Below are 22,622 nucleotides of genomic sequence, written 5' to 3'. Positions count from 1 at the left end.
CAAAACACGTATTTGAAATTTTGGCCAGAAAACTCGTCCTTCAAAAATCGATCGATGAAAATGACCCTCATCTTGGCAAAACTCCTAAAAGTTTGGATTTTGCGAAGTCTTCCTTGAAGTTCCAAGTTTGAAAGTTTTTGACAGGATATTTGAAGGACGAGTTTTCTGGCCAAAATTTTAAATACGTTTTCTTTTCAGAGTACGTCAAATTGGATCAATACTGATTTCATATCTCGGCGAAGTCCCAGGTTTGAGAGTTTTTGCCAAGTTGAGAGTCATTTAATTCGATCGATAATTGAAGGATGAGTTTTCTGGCCAACTTATAAATCTGTGTTTTTCTAGAGTACAAGCAGAGAAGTGGTTTATGGTTAGTTATTAATCATTGGACATTTTACAATTCAGTTATTGTTGTGTTCCATTCATTCGATTGGATCTAATTGTAGGAATGAAAGGTTTGTGTTCTATCTCTCTCTCTCTCTCTCTCTCTCTCTCTCTCTCTCTCTCTCCCTCTCTCTCTCACTCTCTCTCTCTGTATGTCTTATGTATGTATCTATCTATCTATCTAGCCCTTTCTTTCTGGATCTCTCTCTCTCTCTCTCTCTCTCTCTCTCTCTCTCTTTCTTTCTCTGTCTGTCTCTCTCTCTCTCTCTCTCTCTCTATATATATATATATATATATATATATAAATCTAGACGTCTCTCTCTCTCTCTCTCTCTCTCTCTCTCTCTCTCTCTCTCTCTTTCTCTCTCTTATTTTATAGACTAAATATATGCTGGTCGTCAATAAAGATCATCCATCCTCGCTCTTTTACGTCCCGTAATCCTAAGAATCTGCCAATACATTCTGCTACTGAAATAGTTATGCCACCTTATGATTCAATGTATTCATTATTAATCCTGGTTCCATACACACTTCCAATGATTTTGGAACTGGAAAAATTGACGGTGTGACGTCACGACTTTTCGTCCCTATTCCAGTTATCCGCCCCTCTTCGTGGTTCTCTTCTCTTCCTGTCCCACATTTCCCTTGCGTCTATGTTGTCTAGTGGTATGACACTCGCTTTGGGATCGGAAGGTCCTGGGTTCGAGCCTCGCGCTCGGCGAATTGTTGAGTCCTTGGAAAAGGCTCTTTACTCACATTCTCTCACCGGACTCAGGTGTAAAATGAGTACCTGGCCTTTAACAGCGTTGTCTTTGTCCGAAAAAATGTAATATCGCCTACAAGGCGACATGTCCTGTCCTACTTGTTAACTGTTGCTGTTGACCAGGGACTCCTTGTAAAGCGCTTTGAGCACATTTTGTGGATATTGCGCTATATAAAGCTCAGTTTCTATATAAAGCTCAATTTCTATATATAGCTCAATTTCCCTTTAAAGACATCCATATTATGGTGGCATGTTTAGCTCTGAGAGTTCAAATAGAAGGGACAACATGGTAAAAAGACCTGTTGGAAAACTTTTTGGAGCAGTTTGGGGGGGAACAGTTCTGGTCAAAATGTTTTTAAAAAGCGTTTAGTAATTGGATTCAGTAGTCTGATGTCACGCCACCCGGCAACGGCGGCCATCTTGGTTCTAAACAAAGAAAATCATTACTTTTTATTCTTCATGCTGGCTAGAACTTTTCATATGCCTTGTGATCAGAATGTGTAAAAGTCAAAAATGATCAAATTTATGTTTTTTTTCCCCTCTGGATACGCTTTTATGCTCGCCGGAGAAATATTTCATACGGGCGTCCGCCATTGTTCCGATAGATTAGAGCCAGTGTTACTAAGTTACCATGCGTCATTAGGAAGGAAGTGACGTTACGACTGTTGAAGAGTATTGTATGACAGGAAAACAGTAGACAACAACAAAAACCCATTGAGTTGAAAGGTTAAATGTAAGGTTGTAGGGAATAATGGATAACCTTTGACATTTGAACTGCGTTTGAACCACAGATGGTAGAAAGTCGTGTGCAACGTGAGACTCAACGATCAGATAACTGAACTGATTTCAAAGTTGGAGAGTCTGGCAGAAACCAATAGATAGGTCGAAGATGACGTCACACAGGTCTTTGTTATTGTTTGTTTTTTTTTTTGCCATCCGCGTTTATGAGTAATGTTCACTGAACTATATTAACCCGACTATAAACGTTCATGGATACACATAGTTTTGTGTGTTGGTCCATTTTACTTCCGGATGGCAATGTTGTGAGCTTCTTAGCCAAGAGCATACTATCTATAAAAACAATAACAATGATCATTCACGTCATTGTTAAAAATCAGCTATGTTTGTCCGAGCACGTGTTAAGGCATGTCACAAAGCCCATGTTTTGATTGGTCAAAAATCGAACCGGTTGATTTGTGATCATCGCAGTTCATGAAATCAAGGAAAAATAATGAACTCGTTCCCGTGATGAATTCATGGTCGTGGTGATGACAAATTCATGACATTATCCTAAATACCATTACAATTACCTACTTTGATTATAGAGTTTTACCCTCACCTTTCCGATCTCTATTAAGTTAATGAGTCTTGCTGTGGCCAATTGTGGCCTCCCCCCCCCCCCCCCCCCCCAATGGTCTTGTCGCGACGTGGACAGATATTCAGGTCTGATGACCGAACACAATTTGGTTCAACAGTTTGATGTCACGTCGTCCATCGTGGTTCTAAACAAAGAAAATCTGTACTTTTTATTCTTCATGCTGGCTAGAACTTTTCATATGTCTTCTGATCAGAATGTGTAAAAGTCAAAACATGATCAGATTTATAATGGGTTTTTTTTCCTCTGGATACGCTTTTATGCTCGTTGGAGAAATATTTCATAAGGGCATCCGCCATTGTTCCGATAGTTTAGTGTCAGTTACTAAGTTAGCATGCGTCATTACGGGGGAAGTGACGTTACGACTGTTGAAGCGTATTGTGCCCCCCCCCCCTTCCAATGGTCTTGTTGCGACGTGTAAATATTTTCAGGTTTGATTCCCGAACATACATACCGGCCTAGTTTAACATTGTTGTTATGGACAATATTTTGCGTCATATTTTGAGATTTCCATTACAACAATGAGCCCATGTGGAATTGGGTTATCAGAACTGCAAATAAGTACACGTCGTCTTGTAGGAAAGGAAATGGTGACCCATCGCCCGATAACGGTATTCTGTCGGTTTAACCTACGTGTACATATTAACAGGTCTGATGACCTAACACAATTGGATTCAATAGTCTGATGTCACGTCGCCCAGCAACGACGGCCATCGTGGTTCTAAACAAAGAAAATCTGTACTTTTTATTCTTCATGCTGGCTAGAACTTTTCATATGTCTTCTGATCAGAATGTGTAAAAGTCAAAACATGATCAGATTTATAATGGGTTTTTTTTTCCTCTGGATACGCTTTTATGCTCGTTGGAGAAATATTTCATAAGGGCATCCGCCATTGTTCCGATAGTTTAGAGCCAGTTACTAAGTTACCATGCGTCATTACGAGGGAAGTGAAGTTACGATTGTTGAAGTGTATTATGGGAATGGTTTGAGAGTGTTTGGCAGGGTGAAGGTCATTTTTATCGATCGGTAATTGATGAAGGAGTTGTCGGGCTAAAATTTAAACGTTTTTTGTTGTTTTTTTTTTTTGTTTTTTGTTTATTTGTTTGTTTTTTTTTTGTTGTTTTTTTTTTGTTTTTTGGGGTTTTTTGTTTGTTTTTGTATTTGTTTTTTTTTTTTTTGGGGGGGGGGGGGGGGGGGGTTCTTGTACGGCTAGTGGTCTGATGGTTTGACACTCACTTTTGGATCGGAAGGTGCTGGGTTCGAGCATAGCCATCGTTAAGTTATAGCCCGACACTGAAACCCAAAAATTGCGGGTGGTTGGATGGGAGCATCACCCTTGAATCATATACCTATGATGTTCGCATGGGTGTACGATCCGATAGTGATGTCGTTTCTTCTTCTCTTTACTAGCCTATCCTGCTTCTTTGGTTTGTGATTGTATTTTTGACAGGGGATATTTTTTTTTCCTGTAAATCCTCTGCCTGTTTGTTCTTGGTTATTTATAATTTAGCTTATGATATCTTTAGGTTATGATTTTGATTGTACTATTTTTGTTAGATTGCTTTTTTTTTTTTTTGTTTCAGCGGTCTCTCATATAACCTCAATTGTGTTGGAAGAGACCTAAAGCAACAAACAAAAAAAAAAAAAAAAAAAAAAAAGAAACCCAAAAAGACTGGCATTTTTTACGTCATTTTTTGGTTTTTGAACCGCCTAGTGAGTTGTCGTTAGTACGAAGGGCTCATGGACACAAGGGGTCCCAATGGTTGAACTATTGAATACAACTCATGATTTGTTTTCTCAAAGACTTGTCTTTTGGCGTCATTTTTTGGTCAGTGTCGGGCTATAAGTTAACGATGGTTACGGTTCGAGCCTCGCTCAGCGCATAGTTGAGTCCTTGGAAAAGGTTCTTGACTCGCATTCTCTTACCGTACTCAGATGTATTGCTTGTTGTAGTTGGTCAGGGACACCTTGTAAAGCGCTTTGAGTCCGTTTAGTGGATATTGCGCTATATAAACATCTCAAATCTCGTTATAAGGGAGTCCCACTGTAATCCAATTTACGTCCCTGTCGACATCATTAATTTGCCTGCCAGCCATGGCAGACTAATTAGAGTTTTGTGGGCTACTTTCGGCCAGGTGTTTCCTATCTATCCTGGCTAGATTCAAACCGTATATTTTGCTACCTGCAAAGAACTGGCTCCCCCATCTGGTACTAACTGGATAACTCTGCCAAAATTGATGAAAGGCGATTTTGTTTGTTTGGCCAGAAAGGTTTTTATTCAAACATTTGATCAATTGAAACAACTATCTAGCATTTGTCATTTTTTTTAAAGAATAAAATAGAGCATTTGTACAACACATTATCCACTAAACAAACTCAAAGCGCTTTACAAGGGATGCATAGCCAACAGCATCACTTTAAAGTGTAGGACAAGGCATAACGTGAAGAATAGTGTGTGATAAATAATAACGTGAAGTTGAATGTAAGCTTCAATTTAATTACAAAAACAGATCAAATGAACGTTTCGGGTTTCCCCTTTATCAACAAAGCAGGATGATTGAAACACCACAGATGAATGAGATGATGTGGTAGTGGCGCCACTACCACTATCATCTCATTCATCTGTGGTGTTTCAATCCTCCTGTTTTGTTGATAAAGGGGAAGCCCGAAACGTTCATTTGATCTGTTTTTGTAATTAAATTGAAGCTTACATTCAACTTCACGTTATTATTTATTTCTTCGAGCTTCGAGCAGCAACATTTACACAGAATAGTGTGTGGTTTATTGATGGGTGGTGTGCTACTGTATTTGAATCGAATTTATCAGTAACAGTGGAATAAAACGATGTAGGAGCAAATTTTACTTTGAGATTAAGCAACTAAAAATATTTTATTTAAAAAAATGTTAAGTTACAAAGCTCTCTAGGAAGAGCAAATAACAGGAATATAGACGGAACGAAGTTGACATCACTCTGTTCTTTGTTATTGGTTTTGACCATCCACGTTTATGAGCAATTCTCACTAAACTGTATTTACCAGACTATAAACTTTCAAGGCTACACATTGTTTTATGTGTTATATGTACGGATAGCAATGTTGTGAGTTTTGACCGTAGCCATCGTTAAGTTATAGTCTGACACTGAAACCCAAAAAGACTGGCATTTTGACGTCATTATTTGGTTTTTGCACCGCCTAGTGAGTTGTCGTTAGTAGAGCTCATGGAAACAAGTGGTCCCATTCGTTGAACTATTGAATACAACTCACGATTTGCTTCTTTTGTGACCAAAGACTGGCATTTTGACGTCATTTTTTGATGTTGTCAGGTAATAAGTTAAAGATGTCTATGCTCAAACTGTGTTTATTTTTATTTTTCTTCCTTTTTTCGGGGTTTTTTTTGGTTATTTTTTTGAGACTGCCCGGCCTTGTCACAACAGAACGCTCGACCAGTTGTTCTGCGGTTTCAGATTCTTTTCCACGCTCAGCGCGTACATATGGAGAAAAGTGTGACTGTCATAATTCAAGATCCTTAAGTAGGAGAGCACTGTAAACATAATTTGTCCACATCTATATCAATATCTCCCAAAACGTGTACCATTTGTGGCCTATCGTCTCAAAACGGTATTATGTCGGAACGAACCATATGCTGAAAAGCCGAATTAAATGTTAAACTGGTCGAAATTATAAATTGTTGGAATTAGCACCCTGAAATATGGTATCCATTCTCCTAAATAAAACATACAAACTCAACACAAGTCTGATATTTTGGCTATAAATTCAATATTCATTCAATATCTTAACCATGCCGACTTAATACCGCTTTGATGCGACTTACTTACTTATCCGAACCAGCGACCACCTGAGCTCTAACCCTTCGGTCTTGTGCCATGACGTAGAAGTTAGACGTCTTTTGTAGTTGTTCCAGGTGATTATAAAGTGTGTTACTGATGCTTGGATTTGGTGGGAGGAATGTTTTGAGGCAAAGGGTCATATTTTTGGTCTATTTCCTTAATAAATTTTTTTTTGGGTGTTTTCTGTTTTTCCACACAGTCCCAAAGAGGTTGTCACGCCTGTCATTGCTGAACGCCCTGCGGTCTGGGACTTACGTCGTGTCGGAGCCCAAAAACAACGTGAACGACGAGTACGACGACCCCGAGGCTCAGAACAACATGGCCGACGATCCACAACCGGAAGACATCGACTTGGAGGCCAACAATAAAATCAACAACAAAGATGGCGCCGTGAACACGGAGGTTCAGGAGGAAACGCTTAACAAAATGGCAGCTGACCCGGAAGTGGCGGAACTGAACATGACCAAGAGACGTCACTCTGTCCACAGGTAATTTTATTTTTTAACCTCTAAAAAGCTTAAGCTTTATATACACTAAACGTGCTCCGAGCGCTTTACAAGTGGTCCCTAGCCAACAGCAACACATAACATGTAGAAAGAGACATGACCCCTGTTAGCCGATACTGCAATTATTTTTTTACGACAGAGACAACGCTGTTAACGGCCAGGTACTCATTTTACACCTGATTACGGTCAGAGAATATTATGAGTAAAGAGTCTTTTTCCAAGGACTCAACTATTCACCGAGCGAGGCTCGAACCCAGGACCTTCCGATCCTAAAACGAGTGTCATACCACAAGACCACATAGCCGCACATAATAATATTAGTGAATGCAGAACTCAACAGCCGGCGTGTCGATGGCTTCATTGGTAGAGCACTCTCTGAAACAGCAAAGGGACCAGTTTCAATCCCATTGTGTTTGTTTGTTATGTTTTTTTCTGAGCGCCTCCCATTGTCCACCCAGTATTGATCGGGGACCTAGGTCTGAGGTAGAATGTTCTAGAATCCTATCTCAAAGGGCAGCCAGCCATTTTTACAGTCCATTAGCTCTACAGAAACCGAGATAAACGCTTTAAGCCTTATAGCCCGACAAGAATTCATCAGAAATCAGCGGCACCGCATCTTGTACAACAACAACAACAACAACAACAACAACAACAACACCATAATAATAATAATAATAATAATAATAATAATAATAATAATAATAATAATAATAATAATAATAATAATAAATCGCGCTTATATATCGCATATTCCCGTAAGAGGGCTCTATGTGCTTTACAATAGAACACATGACATACAAATATTATTAGCGACATGTCTCTACATAATATTATAACCACGTAAATATAATATTATATTATAAAAATATTTTTAAAAATAACAGTCAAAGCAATGATCCAATAACCACCCCCCCCCCCCCCTTCCCCCGTTTTATCTTCCATAATAAATGCTGATGTTATATTTGTAAAAGGCAATTTTATTATAAATAAAAGCCCACGTTGAAATAATATCATGTTTGCTTATTTATACCTTGTCTTTAAAAGAACAGAAAGTAGAAATATTTCATTTTTGAGAAAACGGAAAGCAGCTCGCACTTCAAATGGGTTTACCCGATCATTCACAGATTGACAACTTGTTTTAATTATATTTTCTTTAAAAGAAAACAGCTGCTCTCTGAACGCCAAAAATAATATAATCTTTTACCATCAACTTCCGAAGATGTTTATTATAAATAATAAAATAAATAAAATTCCCTTTATTCATACTATTGGGGAAATTCGTCTCTAGGGTCTATTCCAAGGGAAGACTGGAATAACCCAGGCGTCAGTTCGCAGAGCAGTGCCAGAAATTGAGCTAGTGCGAGGTGACTTGCTCAAGGCCACATCATCGAGTAGCGGCGGGTGATCGAACCCGGTACCTTTCGGGTACGAAGCAAAGACCATACTGCTGAGCCACTTTGCCCTCCTCCCCCCCCCCCCCCCAATCGTTGCCATACTCCGTGATAACAATTATTTTTTCACTTTGGTTAGAAAAATGGTGCTTCAAATGTTGATCGATTTAGATTTACCCCAATGAAAGGCTCAAACCTGGGACGTCTTAAAACCTCTCATTTTCAGAGTGTTTGGTGAGTTTGTGGCCGTTTTTATCAATTAACATTTGGAGTGAAAGTTTTTTGGCCAAAATGAATAAAATGTGTTTTGTCATGAAATGTGTTTTTGGCATCATAAATTATAAGCAGTTACTTCACACTCTGATCAATTACCATCATGAGTGCAAATATGAATGAATTTCAAATAATTTATTCAGACCATTTGTTTCTAGTAATTATCTTTTTCAATGAAATAGTAATCCTGTCGATATTAGAGTAACAGCCCCCCCCCCCCCCCCCCCCCCCCCCTCCTTACTACCCCCATGGTCGACTTTCTAACAAGGATGCCCTCTTGACTTTTATTCAGTTAAATTTTCTCCATTGTCTAGGCAGGAAATTCACGATGTCTATTGCTTTTTTTTTTTTTTATTCAATTTTTCAGTGCTTTTTTAAAGAATGTATCGCGCTTAATCATTTCTTCTTCTTCTTCTTCTTCTTCTTCTTCTTCTTCTTCTTCTTCTTCTTCTTCTTCTTCTTCTTCTTCTTCTTCTTCTTCTTCTTCTTCTTCTTCTTCTTCTTCTTCTTCTTCTTCTTCTTTCTTCTCTTCTTCTTCTTCTTCTTCTTCTTCTTCTCTTCTTCTTCTTCTTCTTCTTCTTCTTCTTCTTCTTCTTCTTCTTCTTCTTCTTCTTCTCTTCTTCTTTCTTCTTCTTCTTCTTCTTCTTCTTCTTCTTCTTCTTCTTCTTCTTCTTCTTCTTCTTCTTCTTCTTCTCTTCTTCTTCTTCTTCTTCTTCTTCTTCTTCTTCTTCTTCTTCTCTTCTTCTTTCTTCTTCTTCTTCTTCTTCTTCTTCTTCTTCTCTTTCTTCTTCTTCTTCTTCTTCTTCTTCTTCTTCTTCTTCTTCTTCTTCTCTTCTTCTTTCTTCTTCTTCTTCTTCTTCTTCTTTCTTCTTCTTCTTCTTCTTCTTCTTCTTCTTCTTCTTTCTTCTTCTTCTTCTTCTTCTTCTTCTTTTCTTCTTACTTCTTCTCTTCTTCTTCTTCTTCTTTTTCTTCTTCTTTGTCTTCTTCTTCTTCTTCTTCTTTTTCTTCTTTTATTCTTTCTTCTTATCTTCTTCTTCTTCTATCCTTTCATAAATACATACGCAAAAATTATAAATACTAAAAACAATTTCTCCCTAAAAATCTTCATATTCAAATCTAATGTAATTTGCAAAGGACATTTTGCATTTGCCTGCATTATTTCTGGTTGTGTTTTTATCTCTATTAAAAGTGTATCTTATATTTATATTAAGTGTTTATCTTTGGTAATACTCTCTATTTTTTTTTATCACTTTCATGAATTTGAATAATTTCTTTAGCTTATTTAGAATTTATGCAAAAATACCTGCAGCCCTAGTTCAAAAACATCTTGCCATTGATCCTTCATTCCACTTTGACAAAAATTTTCTTCCATTGTCTAGGCAGGAAATTCACGATGTCTATTCTTTTTTTTTTTTTATTCAATTTTTTCAGTGCTTTTTTAAATGTATCGCGCTTAATCTTTTCTTCTTCTTCTTCTTCTTCTTTCTTCTTCTTCTTCTTCTTTCTTCTTCTTCTTCTTCTTCTTCTTCTTCTTCTTCTTCTTCTTCTTCTTCTCTTCTTCTTCTCTTCTTCTTCTTCTTCTTCTTCTTCTTTCTCTTCTTCTTCTTCTTCTTCTTCTTCTTCTTCTTCTTCTCTCTTCTTCTTCTTCTTCTTCTCTTCTTCTCTTCTCTTCTTCTTCTTCTCTTCTTCTTCTTCTTCTTCTTCTTTCTTCTTCTTCTTCTTCTTCTTCTTTCTTCTTCTTCTTCTTCTTCTTCTTCTTCTTCTTCTTCTCTTCTTCTTCTTCTTCTTCTTCTTCTTCTTCTTCTTCTTCTTCTTCTTCTTCTTCTTCTTCTTCTTCTTCTTCTTCTTCTTCTTCTTCTTCTTTCTTCTTCTTCTTCTTCTCTTCTTCTTCTTCTTCTTCTTCTTCTTCTTCTCTTCTTCTTCTCTCTCTTCTTCTTCTTCTCTTCTTCTTCTTCTTCTTTTCTTCTTCTTCTTCTTTCTTCTTCTCTTCTCTTCTTCTTCTCTGTTCTTCTTTCTCTTCTCTTCTTCTTTCTTCTCTTCTTCTTTCTTCTTCTTCTTCTTTCTTCTTCTTCTTCTTCTTCTCTCTTCTCTTCTTCTTTCTTCTTCTTCTTCTTCTTCTTCTTCTTCTTCCTCTTCATCTTCTTCTTCTTCTTCTTCTTCTTCAGAATAAACCCATACCAGACAACGCAAAAATATAAATACTAAAAAACAATTTCTCCCTAAAAATCTTTCATATTCAAATCTAATGTAATTTGCAAAGGACATTTTGCATTTGCCTGCATGTATTTCTGGGTTGTGTTTTTATCTCTATTAAAAGTGTATCTTATATTTATATTAAGTGTTTATCTTTGGTAATACTCTCTATTTTTTTTTATCACTTTCATGAATTTGAATAATTCTTTAGCTTATTTAGAATGTTATGCAAAAATACCTGGCAGCCCTAGTTCAAAAACATCTTGACATTGATCCGTTCATCCACTTGACAAAAGCATTCTAATTGCAGCAGCACTTACTTAAAACCAGATAGTTACACAGACGCTTTCAAGCATCACAAAATAGTTACAGCATGGAATTCGCCAATCAGACATTCAATAAAACATTTATATTACACGGGAACGAGAAGGTGGCAATTGAAATCTTGAGAGGAAACCACGAAAACAACCGATAAAAATTTATTTTCTCCGTTTTGAGTCTACTCCATATCTAACTAATTAACTGCCGTACTCTGGGAAAAAAACAAGTATTTGAATATTTGGCCAGAAAATTCATCCTTCAAATATCGATCGATTTAAATAACCCTCATCTTGGCAAAAACTCTCAAACCTGGGAACTCGCGAGATCTTCCTTAAAGTCCCAGGTTTGAGAGTTTTTGTCAAGATGGGGGTTCATTTATTTCGATTAAATTTTGAAGGACCAGTTTTCTGGCCAAATTTTTTGATATAAGTTTTTTTTTTTTTCTTGATTACGGCAGGTAACTGGTTTTGGGTACGCGCAGTTTGGATTGTGATGGAATTGAAAAAGATGGTGGAAACGACGGTACAAAAAATACATTAGCTGTTATTGACGCTCCCAAAGGAATGGCTGTATCATGTGTTATATTTCTATAAGCAAAGTTAACTCACTCAACCCTAACACCGACTATATCCGTAGTTTACCCGGGGTTACTTTTACCCCATGCCTATTTATTACATGTTTATGAGACAAATTATAGGCGTAGTATCAATGCTATTGTTTATAGTTTTTATATGTTAATGGTAGTTGAATAACAAAAAGTATATATACACATTCTCAATTTCAATACATTTTTTTTCCATTTTTGAAAAGTAGCAACAATCTCTAGGATTGAGTGAGTTAACCCTTTCCTTACCAGCCATTTTCAAGATTTTCCCAAAAACTTCACACCCAACTAACATAAATATAGATTTTTTATCACTCAGACACAATAGTAATAAATTCTTACGAGACATAGTTTCTTTAGCAAAAAAAATGCTCTTCAACACACTGTTCATTTTCTTCAAATCTATGATGTACAAAAGAAATTTGAATACGAAAAAAGGTTGGTTGTATCGTAACGAATTGATGATTTTCCTGTAGTTGGTACGGAGAGGGTTAACTGTCTGTGTCTTGTTTATCGTACACGTAGTGATGGAGGAGGCAGGTGTGTTAAACACGGGGTGTGTAGTTGATTATCATCGCGTTTTATGGGGATACGGATGCTTTTTCTGAGATCTGGGTTTGGGCGAATTTTGGGGGTAACCTTGGGTTTGGGGGGGGGGGGGAGATAAGATAGAAGAAGAAGGAGTATTTTTAAAGATTAAAATAAAAGAATTTCCATGAGTATTTGTTACAGCTTTATGTTGATGTATAATTTAATTAGAATGATAGTTTTCAAGGCGTTGTAGGTTGGGTTGTTTTTTTAAAAAACGTAATCTAGCTATGGCTTAAAAATTAATTACTTAAGGTCAGGATACACAAAAGTGGGTTTGTACGTGCATCTCTGTGAATGTTTGTGCGCGCGCGCGCGCGTGTGTGTGTGTGTGTGTGTGTGAATTTCTATCTCTCTATGCGGATGATAGGTGAGATAGAAGTTATATATTCTGCGAAAGTTATAAAAGCCTGGAGAGGTTAGGTGTGTGTGTGTGTGTGGGGGGGGGGGTGCGTAGACGATCGATAGTTCATCAAAGCAATGACTAGAATAGAATAACCCTGGTGGCAGCCTCAGTGCAGCGCCGGAAACTGAGTTAGGGCGAGGCGACTTGCTCAAGGCCACACAGCACAGCGGCAGGTATTCGAACTCGGTACCTTTCGGGTACGAAGCACAGACTGTACCGCTGAACCACTCAATCTACCCCATAATTTTAACCTATCACTTGCTTGGATAAGTTCTAACAGACGTCAAACGATTTCATTAGCTGATACAAGATCCAAAAACACATCTAAAGAGATGTAAACCCTATTCTGAGACTGCAAAACAAGCCACTGAAGTTTTGACAGCCAATCCGTTTTCATTAAAATGGAAAAAAATAAAATTCCCTTTATTCATCCCCAAGGGGAAATTTGTCTTTAGGGTCTATGCCAAGGGAAGACTGGAATAACCCAGGCGTCAGCCGCAGTGCCGCGTCGCAAAGTGAGCTAGGGCTAAGTGACTTGCTGAAGGCCACACAACGCAGCGGCGGGTGATCGAACTCGGTACCTTTCGGGTGCGAAGCACAGACCGTACCGCTGAGCCACTCAATCTACCCCATAATGTTAACCCATTACTTGCTTGGATAAGTTCTAGCAGACGTCAAACGATTTCATTAGCTGATACTAGATCCAAAAACACATCTAAAGAGATGTAAACCCTATTCTGAGAATGCAAAACAAGCCACTAAAGTTTTGACAGCCAATCCGTTTTCAGTCTTGTTGTTTACTTGTCAGAAAATTGCAGCGACTGCAAAACAAGTCTGGAAAGCTTGACGTGAAAACCAGAGGTGTTTAAGATGGATGCCTGGTTGACGAGTAAATCTATTTATAGAATTTTGTGTTTATCGATAACCTTGTGAGATCCACCACCTGTGTTTCTTTACGTATACCACGTGATATAATATAAAAATACCTCACCACCAGTTGCATATTGTCAGAATTGACTGACAAGAGAATTAAGGTGTCAAGATAATAGGATTCAGTAGTCTGATGTCACGCCGCCTGGCAACGGCGGCCATCTTGGTTCTAAACAAAGAAAATCATTACTTTTTATTCTTCATGCTGGCTAAAACTATTCATTCCCTTTTCATATGCCTTGTGATCTGAATGTCTAAAAGTCAAAACATGATCAAATGTATGTGTTTTTTTCCCTCTGAATACGCTTTTATGCTCGCCGGAGAAATATTTCATACGGGCGTCCGCCATTGTTCCGATAGTTTAGAGCCAGTGTTACTAAGTTACCATGCGTCATTAGGAAGGAAGTGACGTTACGACTGTTGAAGACTATTATTAGGAAAATCCTTCAAAAAATTGATTTTGAGATTTTGGTTGAAAACGATATTTTATTATCGTCGAAATAATTTTATCGAAGTCCAATTTCTCAAAATTGTTATATTACTTGATGTCAGACCCCCAAATCAGGTCACAAAACAATTATCAACACAAATAGTGTATTTCTTTCACCAAAATTTTTTTTTAACTTCTAATGACGTTACATGATGATTAAAACTTCCCCATGTAGGTAGTTATTTTATCTTAAAAGACTCAAACAGCTCCTTAGGAAACAATTTATGATTTATATGTTTTACAGTGGAAAATATATATCAGGTAAAGAAATGATTATAACGTGTATTTGAAATGTCTTTTTGAATTAAAAGACAACAAAGTAACGTGAGCATTTTTATAGCGCAATATCCACTAAGGGTGCTCAAAGTTCTTTACGAGAGGTCCCTAGCCAACAGAAACACTTAATATGTAGGAACAGACATGACGCCTGTTAGGCGATGTTGCATTTTTCGTTTTACATAGCCAACGCTGTCGACGACCAGGTACTCATTTTACACCTGAGACTGAGGAAGAAGAAGAAGAAGAAGAAGAAGAAGAAGAAGAAGAAGAAGAAGAAGAAGAAGAAGAAGAAGAAGAAGAAGAAGAAGAGAAGAAGAAGAAGAAGAAGAGAAGAAGAAGAGAAGAAGAAGGAAGAAGAAGAGAGGAGAGGAGGAGGAGGAGGAGGAGGAGGAGGAGGAGGAGAGGAGGAGAGGAGAGGAGGAGGAAGAAGAAGAAGAAGAAGAAGAAGAAAAGAAGAAGAAGAAGAAGAAGAAGAAGAAGAAGAAGAAGAAAGAAGGAGAAGTAGAACACGAAGGCCAGGAAGAAGAAGAAGAGAAATACCATGTAGAGGAAAAATTAGAAGAAGAAGGAGAAAATCTGAATCCATAGTTATGAAGAAGCATCTCACTCCCCCTGCATATTAAATTCAATAAGGGCCATTCATTGTCTCTTCCTTGCTCAGGTCAGCATTGACCCGTCTGCTGTGTGGCCTGTACGCCCTGATCCTGGTCGTGTTTGGAATCGTATTCGCTCTGGCCAACTCCCTGACAGTCAAGGAAAGGCAACATCTGTACTACCTGGAGGTATGTTTATCAATACTGTAGGTTGTCTTGTTATACGATCTGGACATGTTTATATAATATATAGATGGTATTCCTACAGTGTGTGTGTGTGTGTGTGTGTGTGTGTGTGTGTGTGCAATCAGTCCTACGAATAGAAGTATAGCCTCAGGGTTGAGATCAGATGAGCTGTTGATTATGTATAAGAAAGATGTATTCCTACAGGCTGCCGTATGTGTGTGTGCATTCAGTCCTTAGAATTGAAGTATAACCTCAGGGGTGAGATGAACTATTATTGGTTGTGTAACAACTTTGACATTTTGTTTTACTTGTATGACTGAGTATTATTGAACAACTTTGACATTTTGTTTTACTTGTATGACTGAGTATTATTGAACAACTTTGACATTTTGTTTTACTTGTATGACTGAGTATTATTGAACAACTTTGACATTTTGTTTTAATTGTATGACTGAGTATTATTGAACAACTTTGACATTTTGTTTTACTTGTATGACTGAGTATTGTTAAACAACTTTGACATTTTGTTTCACTTGTATGACTGAGTATTATTGAAATTATCGCTTGATATTGTTACGTTACAAATTAGTATTTTTAACTTGATGATATCATTACGCGTTACTATGTAGGTGGGCGGGGGGGGGGGGGAATAATTAAGAGTCGGTCATTTCTGATTCAAAAACAGTTTTAGAAAAAAAGAAAGATTAAATTACTGACATAACATTAATTTGAGCTGACACTTGACGGTTTGGTTGTCCTAGATTGATTATGTTAGCTTAATATCAACGTATTCTTATTTACAGGTCTTTTTCTAGTTGTAACCATGTTCATTTTATCTGTCTTTTTACTTTTAGAGTTAGACATTTCTAATTTCTTTGGGTCAAAATGTTGTTAAAATTCGTCAGAGGCATCTGTTGTAAAACTATTGTATTTAACATCAAACTATAATTCGAGTTAATGTTTAATTATCTCCCAACACCGCCCCCCCCCCCCCCCCGCCGTCCCCTCCCTCCCAACGTTTCTACATCCTACAGGTATTCCAAGTCTACCTGTATTCCGGGTCCCTGGTCATTCTTCTCTACTTCCAGGTCTGTATTCTCAGAGGTGTCCGAATCAGGAACAACTACTTTGAGAGCAACATCCGGGTGGTCATCAGAAGAAGTCAGGTAAACGTAAGAAATGAATTCAAGATTTATATATCTTTTCTATATATCGATAAAGGGCGGTCCCCATAGCTCACTTGATAGAGCACTCGCTTCACACGCAAAGAGACCGAGGGTGGTGATGAGATATTTGTTTCAGACCCCCCTGTCCACCAGCAGTAAATGGGTAGCTAGATCTGTCAGATAAAGGAGTAAAGTACTTTGCCATAGACTAGCGTCCTATCCAAAGGGTAGCAAGCGAGAGAAAGCGGGATAACCACTGGCCTCCATGTATCCGAAGGACTACTTTATTTATTGATAATAATACTTGAAAAAGAATGAATACCCAATAAAGGGGTCCGAATGTGGCGGGTTGTGTGTTATTTTTGTGGGATCGAGTCCAACCGATTATAGATCAATGGTCTGGATTCGACCTAGTATGCGCGCTATGGCTCTCGTTACCAGCTGCACCACTCAACCTATATCACAAACGGCTCAGGTTTAATCTAGGGGGTGATTAAGAATTGCCTTAGGATCCCTTATAACTTAATTGTATTAATAACAAGTGAGTCAAGACAATAGTAACGCCCAATACCATAATAACAATTCTATACATAAAGTTTAATTAGATTGTACAGGAAAAGATAGAAGAATAAGTATTTATTTGATATCGGGAAGAATAGCTCTAATTGAGTGGATCTAATTTATTATTTATTTATCTATTTATTTTGATATAATCATTTGTGTATGTGGAAAATACATTTGAAAATGGTATAAGCCCGTTTGGCTTATCTTTATCCCGCCGGCTTGCTTGACTGAGGCAAATGTATCAGCTAGTTCCAGGGTTGGCGCCTGCTTTGCAGAGTTTTCTGGACATCACAACAGTGTGTTGTAGTTAGGGGCTGACATCAGGGGTTTACCACTGTTCAAGGACTGGGATGCAGGGATTCGGCACGACTGGGTGCTCCAAGGACAAGGAAAAGGACCAGGACCTCCAGCCGAGAAGTTTTTACAAGTTTGAAATTGGAGGGATAGCTCTTCTCTCTTGGGCTTCTTAGCGTGTGTGTGATTAAATTCGGAGATGAATTTGATTTTGTGAAATGAAAATAGCCAATCAGAAGAATGTTCTTGTTTTAGATAGCCAATGATATTCATAGGCTTTGATTAATACGGAGTAACGGAGAATTACCGGAGAGATAGACAGTAATTGCAATTTTAGCTACTCTTGAACGAGATAAGAACCTCAGGGCCTATGCACGTTGGAGTCTTGTTTAGAAAAGGTAATTAGCAGCTGGCATGGATACAATGCGCAGACAATTTGAACAGGTAAATAAGCCTTAAGCTGAATGTGAGTGTTCCGTTATACAATGGAAAGGTTTACCACCTAACGACCAAAATTTCCGTTAGAAAGATTTTAGAGCTTTATTGGAGAAAGACTGTCCATGTTTGAGTATTTTAAATGGTGGTGTTAATCAAATATATGTCTCGTCCACTAGGTTTGAAGTGGTTTTGAAAGAGACACTGACGAATGATAAAGAAACACGCAGTGAAAGAAAATCGTTCGTCACACCGAATAGCTTCTAGGGTTTTTTTGTTCTTCAATTGATGCTACACTTCCGATTCGAGTGTCATACCACAAGAACCATAGCCGCACAAATTAGGCTATATAGAGTAGGACAAAAAATATCTGTCCGTTCATGTGGAGTGGAAATAACTCTAGAATTTTATCATAAATGAGTTATTTTAAATTTTATTCGATTTTGCTTTGTTTTTGTTTTGTTTGTTTCCGTTTTTATGTTTTGTTTTGTTCCTTATGTTTCTCCGGGAGATAAGATTAAGCATTGTAAAAATGAACGCATTGAGTATGGTAGACCTATAGAGAGAATGCTTTATATAATTCATCTAAGTATTACCTTTGAATTACTTGTCCAGGACAACCTTCAGCTGACGCCGTCACCCACAAGAAAACAGAACCATGACGAGAACCACCAGGGCCACTCCATCGTCCTGACCGATGCTGAAGAAGCTCTTCTGGACTCCAAGAGAGATCCCATGGACCAGCTGTCGACCCTGTCCACGAGGTAATAATAATAATAATAATAATAATAATAATAATAATAATAATAATAATAATAATAATAATAATAATAATGCTGAAAACTTATATATTGCTATAACTCCGAGACACCGGACTCTAAGTGATTAATTACATTTTACTTTGGCTGAAACATACTCATTCACACACACACAAGCACACACACACACACACAAGCTCACACACAGACACACACACAACACACAACACGAACTAGACCTATCTTTCTTCTCATATCGTCTACTAACAGATATGTTTTAAGCGAACATTTAGAAACAGACAAAGATTCTTTTTCACGAATCCTCTGTGGCAAGGCGTTCCAAACAGAGGGTCCGAAATGAGAAAAGGATCTCATCCCAGCATTTTTCCGTATTTGAGGGACAACTACAACTAGTTTGGTGGAATCACCGACCGAACGTAAGGGGCGGGATTTTGAATATCTTTCAATAATTCCGAAAGATTGGAAGGGACAGTACTTTCAAGACAGCGATACACTAAAACACAAGCTTTGAATTTAACCTTTTTCTCAACAGGCAGTAATATTTACCTTACTTACCTTACCGAGGTTCCTTCCCATAGAGGTTGGATGCCATGGTCTTCCACAATTCTCTATCTAGTGCCATCTCCGAGCAGTTCTTCATCAAACTCCCAGTCGTTTCATTTATAAATTTCCTAACCAGCTCTTTCGTTGTCTCCCTCTCCCTCTTTTCCCATATAATTTCCTTTATTTACTTTGAGCTTTTTTATATAGCGCAATATCCACTAAACTCAAAGCTCAAAGCACTTTACGATGGGTCCCTGGCTAACAGCAACATTTAACATTTAGGACGGGACATGAGGCATGTTGGGCGATGTTACTTTTTTTCGGACAGAGACAACGCTATTTTCGCATTCATTGCGAGTTGTCCTCCCACCTTGTGATGCTACTCTTGTGATTACCATCCTTATCATCATTGTGGGCATTATAAAAGTGGTAATGACAAAAATGAAAATAATAATAATATAAAATAATAATAATAATAATAATAATAATAATAATAATAATAATAATAATAATAATAATAATAATAATAATAATAATAATAATAATAATAATAATAATGATAATAATAATAATAATATAATAATAATAATAATAATAATATAATAATAATAATAATAATAATAATAATAATAATAATAATAATAATAATGATAATAAGAATGAAATGATAATGATGATGGTGATGATGAAAAATCTCATTCTCATCATCATCATCATCATCATCATCATCATCATCAGCATCAGCATCATCATCATCATCATATCATCATCATATATAATAATAATAATAATAATAATAATAATAATAATAATAATTATCATCACCGTCATCCTCATCATCATCATCATCATCATAATCATCATCATCGCCGTCATATTTACATTTTTTACCGATCTACGCCAAGACAAGCACCCATCATATTTACAATTTCTAATGATTTACGCCAAGACAAGCACCCATCATATTTACAATTTCTAATGATTTACGCCAAGACAAGCACCCATCATATTTACAATTTCTACCGATCTACGCTAAGACTACATCCATATTTACAATTTCTACCGATCTACGCTAAGACAACATCCATCATATTTACATTTTTTTAACGATCTACGCCAAGACAAACACCCATCATATTTATAATTTCTACTGATCTACGCCAACACAACACCCATCATATTTACAGTTTCTAATTATTTACGCCAAGAGAACACCCATCATATTTACAATTTCTAATGATTTACGCAAAGACAACACCCATCATATTTACTATTTCTAATGATTTACGCCAAGACAATACCCATCATATTTACAATTTCTAATGGTTTACACCAAGACAACACCCATCATATTTACAATTTCTAATGATTTACGCCAAGACAACATCCATCATATTTACAATTTCTAATTATTTACGCCAAGACAACGCTCATCATATTTACAATTTCTAATGATTTACGCCAAGACAACGCCCATCATATTTACAATTTCTGTCTCCACCAGATCACAGATCGGCTTACCGGCAGACGGGGAGGTGGCTCATGTTGGAGAGGGAATCAACTTTTACCTTCGTCTTGGTGCCTTGGGTAAGACATTCAGGACTTATTGGATTTGTGAAGTGTTTTGGTACTATATGTAGACGTCTACTTGTTTCCAAACATGACATTTATTTTGCTTCTTTGTTGAAGCAGTGATAAATGATGCTTTTTATTCGGTCTTCAAGTGTATCTTTTGTCTGTTTTACTTCAAATATAGATGGAATGAAGTTGACGTCACTCAGGTCTTTGTTATTGGTTTTTTGTTGTGTGTTTTTTTTATTGGTTTTGTTGTTGTTGTTTTTTGTTTTGTTTTGTTTTTTGCCATCCGCGTTTATGAGTAATTCTCACAAACTGTATTTACCAGACTATAAACGTTCAGGGTTACACATTACAGTTTTGTGTGTTGGGCCGGTTATATTTCCAGATGGCAATGTTGTGAGCTTCTTAGCCAAGCGCATACTATCTATAGAAATATAAATTTGGTTGTCAATATTGGTATTCGATGATTCAGAATATTTTCAAAATGCCTGGTAATTTCTACAATTATATTTATGTTGGTCAAGTATTCACCAATGTGTGCGGCTATATGGTCTTGTGGTATGACACTTGCTTTCAGATCGAAAGGTCATGGGTTCAAGCCTGGCTCGGCGCATAGTTGAGTCCTTGGAAAAGGTTCTTTACTCTCATTCTCTCACCGTACTCAGGTGTTAAATGAATACCTGGCTGTTAACATTGTTTTCTCTGTCGGAAAAAATATTGTAACATCGCCTAACTGGTGTCATGTCTTTTCCTACATGTTAAGTGTTGCTTTTGGTCAGGGACCTTTTGTAAAGCGCTTTGAGCTCAATTGGTGGATATTGCGCTTTATGAAAGCTCACTTTTTATTATTTTTTGTCCGGTAAAATAATCACAGATGTAATTACAACCAGCAGTGATAGGATTGCTGGCTCCAAAGGATAGCTACTGTCCGTTTAACACTGTAGAAACTGGGATAAGCTCCAGCTCTTTGGGCCGTATGGCTCTGAAGACCTACTTTTTGTATTTACATTGGTTCACTGTGATCGACACCGTAAGATATCGTCGCCTGGGCATTCCATGAAGAAATATAGATAACCCATCAAACAAGATGTCTGGTGTCAACAGAAATCACTCATGTTGTCCAAAGTGAGCAAATCGGGGGTTAATAATCTTGCCCAAGGGAAAAGACGAAAGTGCCTGAAGCGGGGCTCGAACCCCCCACTTCGCCCTCCATTACTATTATATTACAAATAATATCATACCCGAAAATGTCTACAGGGCGCATGCTAGACTTGAACAATGCCAAATGAAATTGATCACGTGTCCAATGTCCTCTGTTCTCAGCTTTCTCCATCGGGAGTGTCACCCTGGACGGTTTTCACATCGCCTCGTACTTTGAGACAGAGAACACGACAACCTGTGAGAGCTTCATCTTTCCTGTCGTCTACGTCCTCCATCTCATCTTTACCTTCGTTCAGACATTCTTCCTGTTCAAGAACCACAAGGTACTTTGTCTGCTTAATAATAATAATAATAATAATAATAAAAAATAATAGTTTTCAATAATATAAATAATAATAAATAATAAAAATAATATATAATAATAATAAATATAGATGATGATGATAATACATAATATATATAATATAATATATAATAATAATAACATATCACATATAATAATAATATATTATATATATATAATATAATCAATCAATCAATATCACATAATATAATAATAATATAATAATAATAATAATAAATAATAATGAATAATAATAATAATAATAATAAATAATAATAATAATAATATAATAATAATAATAATAATAATAATATAATAAAATAATATAATATATAATATAATAATAATATATAATATATGATGATGATGATGATGATAGATGAAATATAATATATGAGTATATAATATAATAATAAATAATAATAATAATATAATAATAATAATAATAATATATAATAATAATATAATATCATATATATCATTCATAATAATATATAATAATATAAATAATAATAATAATATAATAATAATATAATATAATAATAATAATAATAATATGATGATATAATAATAATAATAATAATTAATAATAATAATAATAATAATAATAATAATAATATATCATATATATA

General features: G+C 36.5%; 1 protein-coding gene across 1 annotated transcript in view; it reads left to right on the top strand.

Annotated features, from left to right (window-relative positions):
• LOC144969947 (proton channel OtopLc-like) overlaps positions 1–22,622 on the top strand; it is a 100,933-nt gene that overhangs the window by 68,249 nt on the left and 10,062 nt on the right. Inside the window, exons 3-8 of the mRNA XM_078909036.1 lie at positions 6,567–6,855; positions 15,010–15,130; positions 16,162–16,293; positions 18,202–18,350; positions 20,413–20,495; positions 21,810–21,970. Of these exons, the coding sequence (XP_078765162.1) occupies positions 6,567–6,855; positions 15,010–15,130; positions 16,162–16,293; positions 18,202–18,350; positions 20,413–20,495; positions 21,810–21,970 (935 nt within the window). The remainder of the gene's footprint in view (positions 1–6,566; positions 6,856–15,009; positions 15,131–16,161; positions 16,294–18,201; positions 18,351–20,412; positions 20,496–21,809; positions 21,971–22,622) is intronic.

Source organism: Berghia stephanieae, chromosome 4 (genome assembly GCF_034508935.2).
Source record: "Berghia stephanieae isolate SIO BIC M18660-M18661 chromosome 4, UCSD_Bste_1.3, whole genome shotgun sequence".
Lineage (NCBI taxonomy): Eukaryota > Metazoa > Mollusca > Gastropoda > Nudibranchia > Aeolidiidae > Berghia > Berghia stephanieae.
Note: the sequence above shows the minus strand (reverse complement) of the source record. Positions and strands in the feature narration are given on the sequence as shown.